Source organism: Vespula pensylvanica, chromosome 23, assembly GCF_014466175.1.
Source record: "Vespula pensylvanica isolate Volc-1 chromosome 23, ASM1446617v1, whole genome shotgun sequence".
NCBI lineage: Eukaryota > Metazoa > Arthropoda > Insecta > Hymenoptera > Vespidae > Vespula > Vespula pensylvanica.
The window spans coordinates 258,309-279,021 of NC_057707.1; the positions used below are offsets into that span (position 1 = coordinate 258,309).

The window sequence follows — 20,713 nt, forward strand, 5'->3', positions numbered from 1 at the left end:
CACGGCTCGCGCCAGCGAGCGGTACAAATTACGTAGCGCGTTCAGAAAACCTTAGCGAGACGTGACAGTAATTCATACTTCTGAATTAGTGCTGCCAGTTTCCGCCGTTTTTCGAAATGTTCAAGATGGAAAGGAGAGTTCGAGGGTAAAGGGTGGTTGGTCAGGGGGTTGGAGGTAAAGGCGTTACGTCGAACTTGCCTCGACTCGGACGAACTTTTCCGTTCTCGTTTCGGAACGTTTCTAACCTGACAACCCGGAGATTTTTCTTCGGGAAATTAGCCTGAGACGGTTCAGGGAGGGGGAGGGGGAGAAAAGAGAAATAAAAAGAAATGTTCCTTCTTCCCAGAGGCGGTATTATAGGTATCTACGTCATAAAAATATGAATAGTAAAATTGTAAGGCAAAGATGTGCATCCTTTTTCCTGATTTTTCGTTGAAATTTTCAAATGCATCGCGTCCTCGAGAAATGTGAAAACATGTATTATTAAATCTGACGTGCGTGTTGTATAGTGTGTGTGTATGTGTATACGGTAAAAAGCTAGCTTAAAAGAACGATAGCTATTTGAAATAAAAATTTGTCGAGGATATCTAAAATATCGAATCTACGTAATTTCATTCTGCCGAGCAAAGATCTTACATGTTTGCTTTTATCTACGAAATAAGTCAAAAGTAAAACTATAAGTTTAACTTGCAACGATTCGAAGAAAGACAAAAGAATTAGTCAACCTGTAACCTACGCAAATTATACATGCTTATTGAAAAAAGAAAAATCTAAAAAAATGTGAATTTGATTTCTAATCGAAAGAGAGAGATCCTTCTGTTATAATGATAAGGTTAGGTCGGGCGTAAGTGGAAAGAGAGAATCTCGTTAAATCGAGTTGAAGTACAGAGAGTCGACTGCAGCTCCGATTATTTTCGGCCTACTCGTGGAAAAATTCGTTAACTCACGAAATCGTGTCCTCTTTCGCAAATGCCGAGCCGTAGAATATTGCGAGAATATTCGTTCAAATATTTCTGGAAGATAGAGAGAAAACCGACTTTTTCGTTAATGGCTCTCTAAAAAAGAGAGAGAGAGAGAGAGATGGTCTCCCCTAAAGTAAAAAAGAAATAAAAAAAAGGACCTTACCGCGTCGCTTAATCGAGCATATCGACATGTAATCACTTAAAAATTGACGCGGTGAAATGACCGCTTGCGACGGATTCGCTCGAAAGCCACTCCCCGTTTTAGCAAGCCTCCTAACTCATACATAGTGTATGTGGTAGAGGGGCCAGGTACTTGTGTGAATGTGGATGTGTATATGTATATATATGCATACCCTAAGCTATATACGGATCGATGGAATTAATTCGGATACTGGAATTAATCCTACTATCTCCAAGAGTTCCAATCATTCGATTAAGATTATCAAGGATAACCTCTATTGGATCGTAAATAATTATATTTTTAAGATGTTTATTATCTGATTAAATTTAATGTTCAGATAATATCAAAATGAATTTGGTTTAAAAGAAAATATTATTGATTTATCTCGAGTAATTTGACGAAGGATAAAAATAATAGTTTTGTTTTTGAAAAAAAACCGTAAGAATAGCAAATGCGTATGTTTGTCAAGAGTTCCGGCAGAAAGAATATATTGTCAAGCTTTCCAAGAGAATAGGAGAAAGGAATAAAGAAAGAAGAGTAAAAATACAAAGAGTAGAATTGAGAGAGAGAAAGACAGGGAGAGAGAGAAATTCTAACGAGTAGAAACGGCCTTGACATCACAAAAAAGAAGACACGTATTTTGTTAGACACTTATGTGAACGAAAACGTGCTTTTTTTTTTAACGATTCTCTCGGTTAGTTAAAAAAAAAAGAGAGAGAGAAAATTTTCTATCATTTATTTCTAATTTAGAAAATTATTAAACGTTATCGAAACTTTGTTTGCATATAGAATATATGAAATATATTTACTACTGAAATATATCTACAATCTTATTATTATATTGTATAATTTGTCTCTTCTTGGCAATTTGTAAAATCAAACTTTTGCGCGAATTTTATTTCTAAACTAATTTTTAAATAATCGTTATACATTTCCCAACAATTCTACAACATTTTCTCCCAAAAAATCATGAACAATTTTCAAAGTCAACTTCCTGTCATGACTTTTGCATTTATACAAACTCCGACGATATCTCTCTCTCTCTCTCTCTCTCTCTCTCTCTCTCTCTCTCTCTCCTTCTCTCTAGATTCTCAAGAACGACTCGAAACAAAGAAAGAAAAGAAAGGAAAAAAGAGACATCCAGCGTGAGAAAAAATAAGAAAGAAAGAAACCAAACGTGAGAGAGAAAGAGGGAGAGTAGAGGTCCAGCTTCGCGCTTGCTTCATTAACGAAAGCAAGGGCATCGCGGTTGAAAGAGATTGGAAGGTCGAGTGAAAAAAAAGAACGGTACGGAGCTGAAAAAGGAGATGATGGCGTAGGAGGAGGGTTGAGGAATCAAGCGGGAAGGAGAGGCTGTTGAGCCGCATGGCGGCTGCGAGGGTGGGGGTAGACGACGTCGACGTGCTCGTTGGGTCGTCGTAATGGCCAAGTCGCTGAGCCTAGACACACTCTCGGATACTACTTCAGGATTGGATCGAAGATATAAGCGACGTTGCTTTAACGCTTTTAGAAAAGACCCAGGAGAGAGAGCGAGTGAAAGAGAAAGAGAGAAAGAAAGAGGCTTTGAAGGATTTAAGGAGAACCTTCGAGATTTCGTCGGGCATTCTTCTTCCTCTCCTTCCTCGTCTTCTTCTTTTTCGGCTCTCTTTTTTTCTGTAATTTCGTGACAGAGACTTGGATACAACGATCGAGTGATGGAAGATATTTCTTTTTTCTTTCTTTTCTTTTTTTTTTTTTTTTTGTAATATGAAACTTTTTCTCAAAATTGTGATTTGATTGTAAAAATGTTTGATTAGATTTTTAGGGGATGTTTTTCGAGGATATTTTTGAGGTTATCTTTTAATTAACATTTCTCCTATTTTTTTTTTTTTTCTTTCTTTCAAGGTCAAGAGGTCTAATACCTTTGGTTTATATATACACGTATATATGTATGTATGAAAAAAAATATATATTGTATATGTAAGTACAAACGGAAACTACATTTTATTCGTTGCACGTGCCTCAGCAAACGTGCGAACGAGCTCGAGCGAATCAAAGCGTGTTGAATCTGACCTGGGAAGATGGCTGTAACTTTCCTAAACGAGTTTTATCTTTTCCTCTTTCTATCCATCCATTTATCCATCTATCGATCTATCTATCTACCTATCTATTTATTTATCTTTTATCTTTCTTAAGCGACAATCAAGAAAATGAAGAAAATTTAATGATACCAAATGGAATTTTTTCTCGCTTTTCAGAAACGACGTTTGTGATAGATAGGCCTAAATTTCTTAGATTATAAATTTAGAGTAATTATAAATCAATTATTCTTTCTTGTTATTTTTTGGACTAATTTATTTTTTCAAATAGTAAATTACAAGCTCTTAAAGAAATTTTTGATCCACTCTGTATACAAGAATAACAAAAATTATTTAATGTAGATCAGCGAAAAAAATATTCTTCTCTCCGTTATTACCCAAATGGAAAAATAAGATAGAAGTACAAAAAGAGAAATAAAGAAAAAACGAAATATCAAGGTAGAAATGTCAGACCTGTTCGTAATGGTGAATAAATAATAATAAAAAAAGAATCTCTCTTACGTCCATTCGACGTTTATAAGAAAGTGAATTATCATAAGCGTAAAGACGTACAAGAAAACGCGCGCGCGTTTGTGTGTATGTGCAAGTTTCTCACGATACTCGACGTCTCGTTGGATCGTTAAGAGTTAAACCTTCCTTCGTTAAGCTCCAGCTTTGAATTTCAATGGCAATAACCACGATCGCGATACTTTATTAAATTGCTCTTCCCTCCTCCACTTTTCCCTCCTCTACTCATTCAAATTGCGAGGAGAATACAGATAAAAAAAAAAAAAACGAAGAAACAAACCATCGTTGTTCTCTTTTGGCATCATTTTCTATATTTATACTATAAATTACAATTTTTTCAAATAAATGTTCGTCAAAATGAAATATTATTTTAGTAGAATGACCTTATAATTTATTAATAAGAATAAAATTTAATATTTTGTGCGACAGGAAGATTGTATTTTGTTCAAATACAGAATAGCGTCGACTATCGTGTTGTTTTGGCCGAAAAGGAAGGTTGTCTTAAGATTGGAAAAAAAAGGTAAACGATAATTTTTGATCGAAAAAAGTTTTTATTTCGACAACTGTCGTCTCATCATAGCACATGTTCTTATCGTACGTGCCTTGGTATACGAAAGAAGAGAGAGAGAGGGAGAGGGAGAGAGAGAGGGGAGGGTATGAGAGAGAGAGAGAGAGAGAGCAATATACATTTCTTAAATACCTTGTAATGATACACGTATGTATATAACCTCACTTTTTTTGTCATTTCATTACTATATTACTTTTTTAACATCTCTCTCGCTCTCATTGAATCTTTTTCAGCTTGTTTCTAATATATTTTCTATACGTTCAAAAAAGTTTCATAATTTTTATTGGAAATATAGATATCAACTTCTATATTTTGTAAACTATGTATTTATATTCTTCGTCTATTATTCTCATGCTTATTCCAATCTCATCGACCAAGCTCTCTCTCTCTCTTTCTCTTTCTCTCTCTCTCTCTCTCTCTCTCGCTCTTTCTCTCCCTCCCTCTCTAGCTCTCTCTCTCTCTCTCTCTCTTTCTCCCTCCCTCTCCCTCTATCTCTATTTCTATCTATCTCTCTCACTCTTCAACGCCATCTTGATTTCTATCATTTTTCTCATAAAATAAAAGGAATTCTTTTATATCGTCCTGTTAATAACTGCAAAACCGTTAAGACGGATTTATACTGCAACACTAAATTACACATTTGTACATCGTTAACATCCTCGAAAGTGTCTCACACACACACATACATACACACACGCACACTATACTGTTTTAATCTTATTGAAAACTCGTCGTATAGATTATAATAAAGTAGGTCCGAGTTTTTCGACATGTTCCACAGACGTACATCCGCACCTTACGTTATATTGTTTATAACACATACATACACACATGTATACGTTTATTCACGTTTCATTAATTGAAACTAAATAGTTTCAAATGATTTCTCATCGTCGGATCATTAATCATTTAGCATTTTAGTTATTTTATTATCTTTAGTTATTAGCGTTCGTTTATTGTTATTAATATTAATATTATTATTATCATTATTGTTATTATTATTATTATTTATTAATGTTATTATTATTATTGTTATTATTATTATTTATTAATGTTATTATTATTATTATTATTATTATTATTATTATTATTATTATTAGTATCATTATAATTAGTACTGTTATTATCAGTACTATTATTATCAGTACTATCATTATTATTATTATTATTATTATTATTATTATTGTTATTGTTATTGTTATTATTACTATGCTTATTAGTACTATTATTATTATTATTATTATTATTATTATTATTATTATTATTATGAATCTTGGAGCATGCCAATGGAGTGTCTAATCTTCGTCGCATCACCAAAAAGACGTATGTTCGATATGCACGATATTTTTTGATATTATTATTATTATTATTATTATTATTATTATTATTATTATTATTATATATATAATATTGTTATTATTTCGTACTCGGGAACTTTGAAACACGGATTCGAGGATGGGGCAGTGAATCCTAGAACCGAAGTATATACACACACACATACACACACACACATAAAACTAAGTAACCTGCGTTTATGGATTATACGTCTCATTAATTAATTTATTATTTATTACTATTATTATTATTACAATTATGAATTTTTTCTCCGTAGAAAGGGAAGAAACAAATATGGACGATGCGTCGATTTATGCACTTGAAAAATTTCATCGAAGTTTTCCGTAATTTTTAACACTTACGTACATACACACATACACATTCGTGCACTATTGTAACAATAAATTTGAACATATTTAATGCTAATAAATTCGAGATAACACGCGTTCAAATGTTGATCGAGTTTTTTATTGGGTCTTTAAACAATTTTTAGATTATATTCCATCTCTATCTTTCTGTCTTTCATTCACAAAAATTCACTTAATATTTTTTATAATGAAAAATTATTATCATTATCATTATCATTATTATTATTATTATTATTATTATTATTATTATTATTATTATTATTATTATTATTAATATTATCCTTATATTGGAACATTAGTATGACGAAAAAATAATAATATATATATATATATTTCAAATGTCACGTCAATAGATATGCTCATACATACATACATACATAAATATAGCAATGTATGTAACAGGAGATTATGTATATACAATACGTAGTACATATGTGAATTACGAAATAAAATTTTATTTCTATTAACCAAATTTGTTTCTTTTTTATTTTATTTTTTTTTTTATCTACACGTCGATAATTTTTACTTCACTTTCTTCTTTACCATCGGAGATAACTTAATGATTACGAACGTACGACATTTTTATTTATGTTTTTTTTTTTATTTTCTCGATAAAGAGTATATTTAGTAAAAAAAGATTAAGATAGGGAGAGAGAAAAAGTAAGAGAGAGAGAGAGACAGAGAGTATGAATAGTGATTGAGGGAGTGGAGGAGAGAAGATAAAAAAAAGTGTATCGTTTTGAACATACGCGCTCGTTCTAACATGTAATCATTTTGGCAACATTTCAAACCATACATTCGTAAAGAAGAAGATAAGAGAAAGCATTATCTTCGGCTGCCTTTTCACCACTATTACTATTACTATTACTATGAATAGTAACTATTCTAAGTACACGCTATTGTTTAATACGTTCCGTAAAGATATACAGGATGGACTGAAAGTTTCTAGCAGCTTGTATTTTAACGATCTAAGAAAAAAGAATTAGCTTAAAGAGTCTCAAAAAAGAGTAATCGATTTTTAAAATCACCTAGGAAAACTTTTAGTCCATTCCGCATATATGCCATGGTTAGGATGCATATATTTTGTCCCTTCCTCGGATGGTACGTTATCGACATTGAAAAGAAAGAGGGAGAAGCCATCTTATTTTAATCTCAAGTTAGCTTCTCGAGTTGATTAAATTTATTGATTTTTTTGTCATACTAAGTAAGAAAAAAATGATGGAAAAGGGGAAAATTGATAAAAATTTAGTCAATCTTTCGAAGGATAAAAATTGTCATAATAATTGAATATAATTGGCTAATGCATCGTTGGTTATAATATCCGCTATCCAGGATCAAGTCGACAAAAAAATTGTTTAAATATTTAGTCATTATTTAGAATAATGAATATGTTTAATACATATTATCACGTTTTCTTGTTAAGAAGATATAACCTCTCCCCCCCCCCCATTGTACGAATGCATTCGTTAAAAAAAGTTAGTAAGTTTATAATCAGTTGTATTATGTGTGTCACATATTCCGAATCATGTAGAATATACAAACGAAGTACAGAAGAAATATAGGATAGAATGAAATTTCTACATACCCTTTTCTCTCTCTCTCTCTCTCTCTTTCTCTCTCTCTCTCTCTCTCTTTCAAAATTCTTGAAATAATAATTTATTTAATTCAAAACGTTGTCGAATATAATGACGTGTTTTTTTTTTGTTCTATATCCAAAACGCCATTTTTATTTCTCGTAAAAAATTATTTAAATTATTTAAACTTTATTCCTTCCGTTTCGTAACAACTTCAACCACAAAAACGAATCCAATTCGTTTTCTAAAAAACTTTCAAGTATCGTTCGATCAAAGAATAAGATTGAATTGTTTCTACCGATCAAATTCAATCTTCTTATGAAAACCAATGAGAAATTACCTTTACGAGAAGACCAATTATAAAGACAAGAATATAATTGTCTTCTTCCATGATAACCTGACTAATCCAAGCGTGTTAAGTGTCATCGACTTAATGACGTTGTTTAACCTCATCCTCTTACTTGACATATGAAGCAATTAAGAGTTAAATCATAATGTTAAGAGAACCATCGATGGCAGTGATGACGATTAGTAGACATTTTTGTCATCATAACGTATATATAGTATGATAATTTTTTTTTCTAGAAGAACAATTTCAAGACATAGGATCGAAAACCATTTAAGCTTGAATGACATTAACCGACAATGTTTCATACAAATATCCTAGATATGTTTTATATATATTTAAAAACAACAGTTGTGCGTTACTTCAGCCGATTATCGAACTTAACTGGCTGAGTGTACGTGAAAGAGCGTTTGTTATCTGAAAGGTCGATCTATTTGAAACGAAGAAAGTAAATCGGCTAACTCTCTTTTTCTTTCTCTCTCCCTCTCTCACCCTCTCTCTTTCCCTCTCTCTTTTTCTCCCTCTCTCTCTCTCTCTCTCTCTCTCTCTCTCTCTCTCTCTCTCTCTCTCTCTCTCTCTCTCTCTCTCTCTCTCTCTCTCTGTCTCTCTTCGAATAGCAGGTCAAATATGCTTCGGCTGAGTTTTCAACGATGATGACGGAAGTATCGATTGGCCGGGTTAAAAATTGTTAAGGGAATGTGAGGAAGCGACCACTGTACCTACTTGTCCAAGATCGTAATCTAACATCAAAAGTTGTTATTATGTAAAGGTTATTAACGAAACGACTGCCTTATTCCATTAGTAAATGAAAGAAATAAGAGATGTAAGAAAAAATACTTAAAAAATAAATATCTTTTACAAAATAAATAAAAAATTATATGTACGTATATACACGACAGGTATAATCGTACGTTACGTAGATACGTGTGTACGTATATATATACATATGTACATACATAGATGCTATACATCTATATAAAAATAGATCTACAGAAATCATATACCTGTGTATATTATTTAATTATACATATCAATTATTCGAGAGATATATGTGCGTGAACTATATACGTATATGTATTTGAAGTATATTAATATGCAGTTAAGATTGAAATGAAAAAATTTGTGCATAAAATAAAATAAAACTATACACCCATATAAAATAGAAGTACGTGCGTACAAAAAGTTAAAGAAAAGTAATAAAGGATGAGCCAAAAATTTCTGGATGATTTTAAAAATTAATTTCTCTTCTTCAAGATTTTTCAAGTTTGCAGTTAGGCCTATAGTTTTACAATCTGCAAAAAAATTAGCCTAAGAAGTATCAAAACGGAATAATTGATTTTTAAAATCAGCTGGAAATTTTTAGCTCGCATAGAGGGACATTTGCCCCATTCTATAGAAATGTTCATACGTCTGACTTGTTACGTATCTCCAGCCTTTGCTCTCAATTTTTTTTATATACGAAACTACATGATACAGACACACGCATGCACACATATATACAGTCAAACATTTTTAAAAACACGTTTGATATTTCTAACGAATATCGACACATGTGTGTATAACTAACGAATTCTATTTTCTCTCTCTCTTTCCCTCCCTCCCTCTCTCTTGTTATCCTTTCAATTTTGTGTTTTTTTCCCTAAAAAAAGAATAAAAAAGTAAAAAATAAAAATGAAAAAGAAATAAAACAAAAATAAAAAGAAAATAAAAAGGATAAAAAAAATTCTTCACAGAGAAAAAAGAGTCCAGTTAAATAGTTGGAAGTATATATTTCGTGATACGTGATCGGAGAAACTCGAAACTCGATTTGGAAAGTAACGGTCGATACATGCAAACCTTTCCTAGTGTCTCCGTCTCTTTTTATCCGAAGAAAAAAGAAAAAAACAAAAAAAAAAATAAAAACAGCAGTGATATAAAACGTCGTGCATCGAGTAATTACATCAGGATCCGTAGTACGCGACCGACATTCGAACGAGAGTAATTAACGATATTTATCCAGTACAATGTCGACCGATTTTACGCATTTCTCTTTCTTTTTCTCTATTAGCAAAATGGAACGACGATTCATACAAAAGATTAATGTTCTATTTCCGTTTTGCACTATACCTCATACATATATATCTATGTAAATGTGTGCGTGTGTATGTAATACATATGAATATATTAATTGTTCATATACATAAGTTAATATTTGTTCATATGTATATGTGTGTATATATTTCAATATTTATTCATACATTTTTTTCATATTCACACACACTCACAGATATATATATATATATACAGATATTTATATATATATATTTATATATATACATAGATATTTATATATATATATATATATACACAAACATATATATATTTCTGCTCACATTTATATATCAACTTTATCCCCGTTTATATATGTATCAATATCGTTCATATTATCATATATACTCCGGTATAGTTCATATCAAATATCTAGATTTCGCGGAAAGGCCAGGACCGGTGGAAAAGGGTGGGGGTGAGAGTCAAATCTGAATTGTTCGTTTCTTCAGGATCTCGATTTATTAGCGTGTGTTTTAAATCACTGAACTATCGAGACCCTTAGATTAATCTTCTTGTAAATATCTACTTAAGTTACAGATCAATATTGTTCCTATATGTATGTTTGTATATATGTGTATATGTATGTATGTATGTATGTATAATATAATATAATGTAATATAAAATATGCAAAAATTGTTTTCGACGAATCCATTTTCTACAATTATCTATCAAAATTAAAAGGAATATTATATAAATAATTCTTCGTAATAAATAAACAAAATACATAATTATTATTATTATTACAAATAAAATGTATAAAGATTTATAGTCACCAAAAGGAGGATCCTGGTAACAATTATTTTAATATCATTTATTACGATTGGTATAATATTTATTGGAAATATTACGAAATAAATGAATATTCAGAATAAAATTTACTATCTTCATTCCAAAATATGTTCGATTTAATGATATGTTATGCGATATGTTTTTAAGATATAAATTGAAAAAATATATATATCTGAAATAAACGTTAAAAAATAATTCTATACATGTCACGTTTCACTTATAAAAGAGGAAAAAATAAATTTTCTAAGGAAAAAAAGAGAAAAATAATAATAAAGATGATAATAATAGTAATAATAAAAAGAAAGGAAAAACGCCAAGAACGAATTCCTTTTGCTAATTACGTTGATGCATAAATCCGTTTTGTTTATCTATCGAATGATTCACCATATTTGCGACATTAAATATATCAGATTGGGCCAAGAATTTTTAGGTGAGCCAAGAAAGTTTTGAGGTAATTATAAAAATAAATCATTCTTTTTCGAGACTTATTAGGCTTATAGTGTTAGGCTCTAGTAGTTTTATAATCTATAAAGAAAATTAACCTAAAAGCTCTCGAAGAAAAGTAATTGATTTTCAAAATCACCCGGGAATACTTTTGGCCCACCGTCCATAAAAAAAAAGTAAATAGATAAATAAATAAATAAATAAATAAATGAAAAACCGATAATTGTAGAATTTTCGTTTAAAACGTTTTGTCACGAGAAAATAAATTGATCAAAGCAAATCGTTGGAATTGCGAGCCACACGCTACCTCTCCTATTTTTCAAACACATAGACACCAACGTGTATGTACGTGCATAGATGCGTATACACATCCCATGTACTAAACATGGGAATTCGATATTGGTCTTTCGGCTTAAGGTTTAAGGTTTAATCGACCAAGTGTTTACGTAAATGAGCACGTGAACTTCTTCACGTAATAAAAATCCTTCATTTTGTTTCTGCTTCCTTTTTTTTTTTCTTCTTCTTCGTTCAAATCTTTCCTTTTTTTCGTACTCCCGAATCACATTCATGATCAAACAAATTAGATTTATTTATAGGATAGGCCAAAAGCTTTTGTGATTTTAAAAATCAATTTTTTTTTATCCACATCTTTTAGGCTTATAGTCAGGCTTACAGCTTTACAATTTAAAAAAAAAATTTGCCTTTAGAAAGTTTCGAAAAAAAGTAATTGATTTTTAAAATCACTTAGAAAACGTTGCTCCACCCAGAGACTTTTGAAGGTTAAAACTCCACTAAAAATTTTAAAGGTTGAATCCTTAATATTGCCAATTTTCTAACGAATATTAAACCGTTCATCCCCCACCCTCCTCCCAACGGCACCCACGTTAGAAGAGCACGTGCTAATCGATGAAAAGCTAACCTGGCAGTTTCTCCGAAGCTCTCTCAAGAAATTCATTCGAACCATATTACGAACCTTTGAGAAAGCTAAGTAATAATAAACTCGGTAAAAAGTCTGAAAAATTTTTAATGAAAGAAAGAAAAATATTATCGACGCATCGTCCTTTCACACACACACGCACACTCGATCTCTCTTTGTCTCTTTCTAAAACGATTCAATTACATTCTCGAATTGACTAGAAGATCTAAAGACAAACGGAAAAAAGGGGCTCTTACGATTAGACCTAGCCCTTTTTTTTTAATCAAAGGGCCTACCTACACAATCCATCGACGAATACGCGTGTACCACAGCAGTCTTCCTCCATTTTTTTTCTTTTTTTTCTTTTTTATACTTTTGCCTTCTTCCTTCTTCCACACGACATTCTTCCTCCCGTTTATATTATTTATTTTGTTAGGACTCCAAACAAGAAAGAAGAATAAGAACGATCAGAAGAGGTAGGACATGACGTCAGAGTTCGAATATTGTTGGTAACACTGAACTTTCTTAAAGATTCGTTCTCTTCTTCTCTCTCTCTCTCTCTCTCTCTCTCTCTCTCTCTCTCTCTCTCTCTCTCTCTCTCTTTCTCTCCAACTCATGATCTATCCAATGAATTATTTCTTTTTTAATCTCTTTGCACATACACAAGCACTGCAATATTTATCAGAGCCGTCGACACCATGAATAATGTTTCACTTGGGGTCTCGACGGACACCCTAAGTCAATGTATCATATTTGTTCTTGTCATTGTGAGATTTGTTGAATGGAATCTTTTACGCGCGCGCGCGAGTGTGTATGTGTGCATATGCATGTGATATGTATGATGTATGTATGTAGGTACTCACATATGTATATATATATAGATATATATATATATATGTGTACGTATGTATGCATTTATTTCTTATTTTCGTTCACTACTGCGAGTCCAGCATACGACAGCCACCAATGTAGAAGGATCGAGCTCGGATAAAGAGAAAAAAAAGAGAAAAAGAAAAAGGAAAAACAAAGAACAAGTCAGCAGTCGGTATCATCCTCCTGATGGCGTCTACGTAGTTCCAAGTAACGATGCCGTGGGTCGCAGTAATGAAGTAGCGGTACCTAGACATCGGTTCCAGTGCCTTCCTGATAGCCCTCATCGGGTGAGCTACGCGTGGATCCTAATACACGTTTGAGGGCTGATACAGGCGGTAATACGGGTACACCCTTTTGCCATACACGCATTTGTTTCGCACCTGGTGGAAATTGTTCGACCGTTGGTGCTACAACGGCTAGCGTTTCCTTGGACGACGTATATGAACTGACTTGTAACGAAGCACCTCTGCAATTATCTCTACAACCATCCCTACAACTGTTGTTGCCGGTGCTGTCTCTCGTTGTAGCAGTACTACTATCCCAAAGACAACTGGAATATAATATTTTACCATCGTCGACTAATTCCATACGGCCAACACCACCAACGAAATCACCACCGGCACCGTAAGGCGTTAGATCTTCGGCCGAGCCACGTCTAGTGTCCCTTATCAAATCAGGATTATCGATGGGCATCAATGACGTAGTTGATGAAAAACAACCACCGGTTGGTGGTACTACCAACGACGATCTACCACAACCACCGATACCACCTTGATTACGCTCGTCGTATCTCGTAACGTTACTATAGTCACTTTCGTTCTGGACCAAAGCCGTTTGCGGTCTTTGAACGTAACTTAGGTTCAAGGATACCGGCGGTTTCGCATCGATCCCGAACGACGTTGTTTCGATCTCTTCGCGTTTTCTTCGAGCCAAAGACGAGGTCGTCGATGGGTTTTCCATTGGGTTTATCGTTTCGCCGTTGCCTTCGCCAGACACCGTTTCAACCGGTGTTTGAGATTTCATGTCTTTCAGGGGCATTCTTCTTAGACGAATGAAAAGAATTAGGATGATCAGTAGGATGAAGAGTATCAGGCCTACCAATGCTGCCGATATCCCTGCTATTTGTCCCGATCCTAACGTCGACATCCCAGCCGTTCTTAATGACACGTGAAGCGTGAAATTAGCTTCCACGCTACCAGCACGATTTTCGGCGACACAGTAAAACTCACTGGAGTCAGTCTCCTGTGCATTGGTCAGTACCAATGTACTTCTCTTGCGAAATTGTCCCTCCTCGAATATCAAGACCTTCTGATAGCTACTAAACGCCGAATGATTGGTTAACAACCGACCGTTCCAATACCATTTAACTTTGGCAGGTGGTATAGCACTGACTCTACACACTATACTAGCATTCTCGCCGATCGTAGCCTCGGCATAATGACTCGCTATTAAAAGTACAGGACGACAGGCAAAATCGTCGATCACTAGATCGGTAAAAACTCTATCCAATAATTGTTCAGGTCCGTGACAAACGGGCGCCACCAATGTCGGCAAGTTATGCTTTACAAGCCACAACTTCATCTCTCGCAAACGACAATCGCAAATCCATGGATTATCGTGTAGTTCGATACTGGTGAGTTTGTTCAATGGTTCAAACGTACCGGGATGTAACGTAGTCAATTCGTTTTCATTCAATTTCAAACTTTCCAATGACTCTAAACCGCGAAATCCTTTGGCTTCGATCTCGATCAACTTCGTATGAGAGAGATCGAGCTTAACCAAGTTGGGTGTATTCTTAAAGGCATAGGAATGAATCCTTTCCAAGTGATTGTACGCCAACACTAGGTCACGTAAAAAGGGAGTGTTCGAAAAACTAGCACTTGGCACCCCTGATAACAAATTATTGCTTAGATCGAGCTCGACCAAGTTCGTCAGGCCGGTCAAAGCCTCCGAGTCGATTCGGTCGATACGACACTCGCGTAGATAGAGACGCTGGAGATTCGTCAGGCGTACACGTACGAAGATGTTACTCGGCAAGCTTCTTACATGGTTCCCGCTCATGTCCAACACTTGTGTCTCTGAATCGATCTCTTCTGGTATACTCGTTAAAGCACGATCTATACATTCTACGGTACGTTTACCATTTTTCCATTTGCAGGTACACTCCTCGGCACATTTGTCTGGACTAACTAATCTCGTTGTCGCTGCCATCATTACTAAAAGGATTAACAATGAACCCCTCGGCATCCTGACGAATATCTGGCTGTTGTTGTTTTTCTTTTTTTACGTGTCACATACACTTGCGATAACAGTCACAACTACACTTTTTACACGGCTTTCTCTCTGTTTTAACGATCAGCAGGATTTGACAGAGTCCATTTTTATCATCCCCTCTCCCTCTCTCTCTCTCTCTCTCTATCTCTCTCTCTCTCTCTTATTCGTCTCCCTTCTTTTCCGTCTCTCTCAAAAGGATTTTCCTCAAAATATAGAAAGGCTCCTCTCGCGAAGGTTTCGAAGTTTCCTTTCCTTTCTCTGCCTTCTCGGCAAGATCTTCGCGGTCAAAGTTTACGGGTTACCCTCCTCTCTCTACCTCGAGGGAGCCCGCAGCGCAGTACCGCGGCTAATTATGCAAACGAGAGGCAAGGGATTAAACGCTCCCGGCTCGTCCATTCGTGAATCTTATTCGGTAACACTTCGAGAATAAGAGAGAGAAAGAGAGAGAGAGAGAGGAAGAACGTATCTTCGCTAAGATGTAATCATCATCGTCCTCGGTAATATGTATCATTCTCAACATTTATATAAACTCATTCTCTTCCTTTTTGAAAACAATTCACGTTAACAGACACTCGCAATATCCAAGAAAGGCAGACTATACGATAGGCCTGTAAATTAGGTCCAATATTCCCAATGTTGATCGAAATGTCACGCTAACAGGATTAAATAAAGACGCACGTACACTTTGCAAATTTTTTGAAAAAACATCGAGGACAGAGGACAGAGAGTCCACCGTCAGACGCGAACGCGTTCGTCGTTAAATGAGAGACTGTGAAAACCGGGGGTTCAGAACCGCCGAGAGAGAGACACCCTGTCTCTGTCTTGCTTTAACCTACTGGACAAAGATAGAGAGGGAGAAAGAGGGAGGGAGAGAGAGAGAGAGAGAGAGAGACAGAGAGAAAGAGAGAGAGAGAAATACAAGTAGACTGGGCCTCCTCGACGTAGCACTGTCTTTATCACACTGACGATATATTCTCTCTTTCTCTTTCTATCTACCTCTCTATCTCTGTCTCGCTTACTCCCGAACGAGCGTTGCACAGTGCCAGGAGGGAAAACGCCGACGCGAAGTAGGGCGCACCCTTCTTCCACTCTATGGCTGGGGTGTACACGGGTGTGCGCAGAACCACCACCACCACCACCACCACCACCACCACCACCACCGCCGCCGCCGCCGCCGCCGCCGCTACCACCACCACTGCTACCTCCACTACCACCACCACCACCACCACCATACTACTACTACTACTATCCTCATCGCCATTTCTACTACCACTATTACCTCGCTACTGTGATTCCAAGCTCCCGATATATACGCTTTGTCTCTTTCTATCCTTCCTGTTAACTCTCTTCTATCTAGCTTCGTCTAAACCCCACCCTACTCCCTACAATTTCCACCTCTACTTCGACTCTATACTACGAGCTTGCGCATCTTCTACTCTTTCTCTCTCTCTCTCTAGCTTTGTACGTCTATGCCCTTCCAGAGTACCTCAGCGACGTATCGAATGCTACGTCACAGGCACAGATATACGGCTATTTCACAAAGTGGTTAAATGCACTGCCAGATTATGGGCATCAGAGAGGTTATGTTCTATTTGTATCTCTATCTCTTTAAAAAAAAAAAAAAGAAAAAAGAAAGAAATAGACAAATTTTACGTTGGTCAGAATGAGTTAGTGACGTCATACTTATGCCTTATATATTATACGAGAAGAATACGCTTCTCTTGTTACCCTTCCTTTGTAGTTTCTTCTACTCGAGTCTCTTATTGTAACAAAAGCTACAATATCTTTTTGTTTTTACTTAGGTTAGTTCTTCTAATCATTCTATATCTGATGATTCATAAACGTGTACAGGGAGGGAGAGAGAGAGAGAGAAAGAGAAAAGGGGATATACGCGTAAGGGGGATGGTGGAAAAAACGTGGATGGTTTTGTTAAAACTACGATTCATGCTGAAGGGCCTTAGAATCTCTCTGATTGGTTGTTCGAATCGATTCTTCTCTTTCTCTCGTATATAGAGAATATACTTGTGTGACGTATACCGTGAACGTGCGCATACGCACGAAAGGGCTATCTTTATCTCCGTTTTTGTTGCTCGTTTCGAGTTTCTTTCCGTCTTTCTTTCCTTTAGCATCACACAGAAACAATGGATCTGCTGTCCCAGCGTAACGCGTACAGCACGTGTCTATCTAGCTGACTCGTAAAATCGCAGTTTTCCCTCTCTCTCTTTCTTGGTAATTGATTTGAATAGATAATTTATGCTTGAATCTTTTTTGTTTGAGTATATCGTGTTCTTTCTTTAATAATCATTTTATTAACAAATTTTACTGTACTTTATTTTATTTTATTTTATTTTATTTTTGTTTTTGTTTTGTAGAATATCAATAGTCCAATAATAGCAAACAAAAAAAATCATCTGTTGTATGAATTTGATTCGTAATAAATAAAATTTTCTTTCTCTTATATAAATTTAATTTTTTTTTCTGTTTCTTTCAAAAAAAAACAAGAAGAAATTTATAAGTTAGAAAATTTGAATATCGACAAAAAAAAAGATGTTCTTTCAATATTTTTGAGAATCAGCTGTTGGGAAACACAAGGAAAAAGAAAAATAAACAAAAAGGAAAAAAAGGAAAATGAAAGATTTGTAGGTAACATTTTGTTTAGTCCAGGGAAGAGAGAAAAGCACCCTCGTTGTTTATCTTTCGGTTGCTTTGGCTTGAAAGCTCTCGTACTTGGAGTAGCATTTTCTCTCACCACCCTTCTCGATTACTTTCTCTCCTTATTTCTTATCAAGCTAGACATTCTCTCCCCTTTCTTCTCTCTCTCCCTCCTACTCATTTTCTCTCTCTCTCTCTCTCTCTCTCTTTCTCTCCCTTATTAAATCTCAAAAGCACGAGAGAGAGAGAGACAGAGAGAAAGAGAGAGAAACTTTACATTCGGCCGATGTTACTCGGAAATACGATTTCGAACGCCTCTATCGATTTACGATAGACGACTGAGGAGGAGCGAACGGCTAGCAGCCAGACGTTGAAAGGGATGAGACGGATGAGAGGAAAGAGAAGAGAAGAGGACTGGTTTACTCCGAAAGTCGACGATGTCGTTGACTTATACTACTTCCTACTACCTACTTCATCTATAACTTCTACTCACATGTATATCCGTCCATATATATGCACGGAATATTCTAACTTTTTTCTGATCAAATTTTAATATCTTTCTTGTAGTGCAAAGTATAAGTTAGTTTTGTTATTAATTTTGGATAGAAATATTGTAAACATTCTGTTATATACATTTAAGGAAATTAATATAAATTTATAAGTAAAGAATAGGAAAATCTCGTTATAACCTTTCAATGAAAACATTTGATACACCTAATATATATATATTTCACGAATTAATGAGTAAGGAAATATAAATAGACAGGATATTATCATTTTTTCTCATTAATCTATTAATATTTTTCTTGTAAGTTGTAGAAAATAGGAATTACTTTTGTTACTATTTTTTCATGATAATATTTGATCCACCCTGTATATATGTTTTACGAACCAATTCGTAAAAAATAGTTTACTTTTATTATTAAATTTTAATGAAAACGTTTGGGTACGTTCTTAATATATGTTTCACGAATTAATATGAATGAACGAGTGAAGAATAGGTTAGTTTTATTATTACATTTTAATGGAAACGTTTTGGTACACTCTATATACATTTATATATTATATACACATTTTAGGAGTTAATATGAATGAACACGTAAAGAATAGGTTAGGTTTCGTTCTGACCTTTGAACGAAACACAATGAAAAATTTTCGAAATGAATACCGTTTCTTCTTTTTGTTCTTTTTTTATCATGACGTTCAGTGAAAATATTTCATAAACTACATATACGTATGAAATACAATAATAGAATTCTGGATTTCCACGAAAAGGACATATTTTCTTAATATTTAAAGGGAGAAAGAGAAAGAGAGGGGGAAGGAAGATAGGGTGGGAGAAAGCTAGTGTCATTCCTTAGATACTAGCTTTTACGGTAGGCTCCGATTTGCTGATCGTATAAAATCGATGAAGGGACTCGAAAAGGAGCATCTGCCGCGACGTACTCTCTTAACTTTGAAATTTCCTCGACAATGTTATCGCGATTCTATTGTTCATTCTAGTGTACGTTAGTTACACTACATGGCTACACACAACGCGTATATCCCTTTTCTTTTTTCATCATAAAAACAAATAGTATAGGTTAACCTCGAAGGATTCTATAAAAAGTTAGGTTAGGATAATCAATATAAATAAAAATTTATCATTCATACTTTTTAATATTGATTAATACATATGTCAAAAATTATTCATTGATAAAAATAAATATAAAATAAATATTGACAAAAATAAATATAAAAATTTCTATTGCTAATCTCAAAAAAAAAAAAAAAGAATTAATATTTACCTACCGATATACTTGAATCATATAAAATTTCATTTTTAATTAATATCGTAAAATAAATGAAAATTTGTATACCTAACCTGCAAAAATAAATAATATAAATATTAAGAATTTCATTTATGTATATATGTATGCACTTGTGAAATAATTGCATTTATCGTTAGTACTAAAGGTAAGACGTATTATTCAATAGTCTAGACGGGATAAAGATATTATTATTATTCGATTTAACGTTTCGAGACTCGTCAAAATTTGACTAACAATAGCATATATATACATACGTACCTATGTAAGTATATACGTATAAAGCTTCGTCGTCTTTACGTGACGATAATGGAAACGACATTACAGTTTGTACAGTGCTATCGGTATTTCGTGTCGGTTATATCGTCACAGATCCGATCGTTCCTGCCGACATTTTTACGATAACGACCGACAATTCACGAGGGCTTACGAACACGACGATTTAATCGTTTCCGAGAGTGAGACAAAGATAGAGATACGCGCACACACATCTCTTTCTGTCCTTTAAAAATCATGTAAAATAACTAAAAAGATCGTACCTATAAAATCATTGATTCAATTGTTCTAATTAATTCATTAGTATAATCTCTAACAAGAGATATTGTAATTATGTTCTAAACAATGCTAACGCGTACGATTTAATAATATCAAATAAAAATTCATTATTACATTGAAAATAATTCTACCAAATTCCTTCTAATAATAATATCAAATAAAATCATTCTATTGGTTCTCTATTCGTTCTATATATCGTGAAAAATTTATTCCATTAATAATATCAAATAAAAATTCACATATTATCTCTTAAATAATTCTAATGGGTTTCCAAATTTCGTTTCTTTCAAATTATCTTTTTCAAGTTATACACGCGCACCCACACATATATAAAATGAAGGTTAAAAATACTGGATCAGAATTTCTTTTCATGTTTTTCTTTTTTATTATCAAG

The 20,713-nt window shown here is 34.0% G+C and overlaps 1 protein-coding gene across 5 annotated transcripts in view; it reads right to left on the reverse strand.

Moving 5' to 3' along the window:
• The window catches only part of LOC122636710 (leucine-rich repeat-containing protein 4B), a 58,168-nt gene extending 41,895 nt beyond the window's left edge, over positions 1–16,273 (reverse strand). For 4 of the 5 annotated variants that reach the window (XM_043828243.1, XM_043828239.1, XM_043828244.1 and 1 more), the window contains exon 1: positions 13,277–16,270. In XM_043828243.1, coding sequence (XP_043684178.1) covers positions 13,277–15,277 — 2,001 coding nt within the window. In that variant the 5' untranslated portion in view covers positions 15,278–16,270. Of the gene's footprint in view, positions 1–13,276 lie in introns of all 5 variants that reach the window. The other variant, XM_043828245.1, reaches the window with a different exon arrangement.
• Between the last annotated feature and the right edge of the window lie 4,440 nt (positions 16,274–20,713).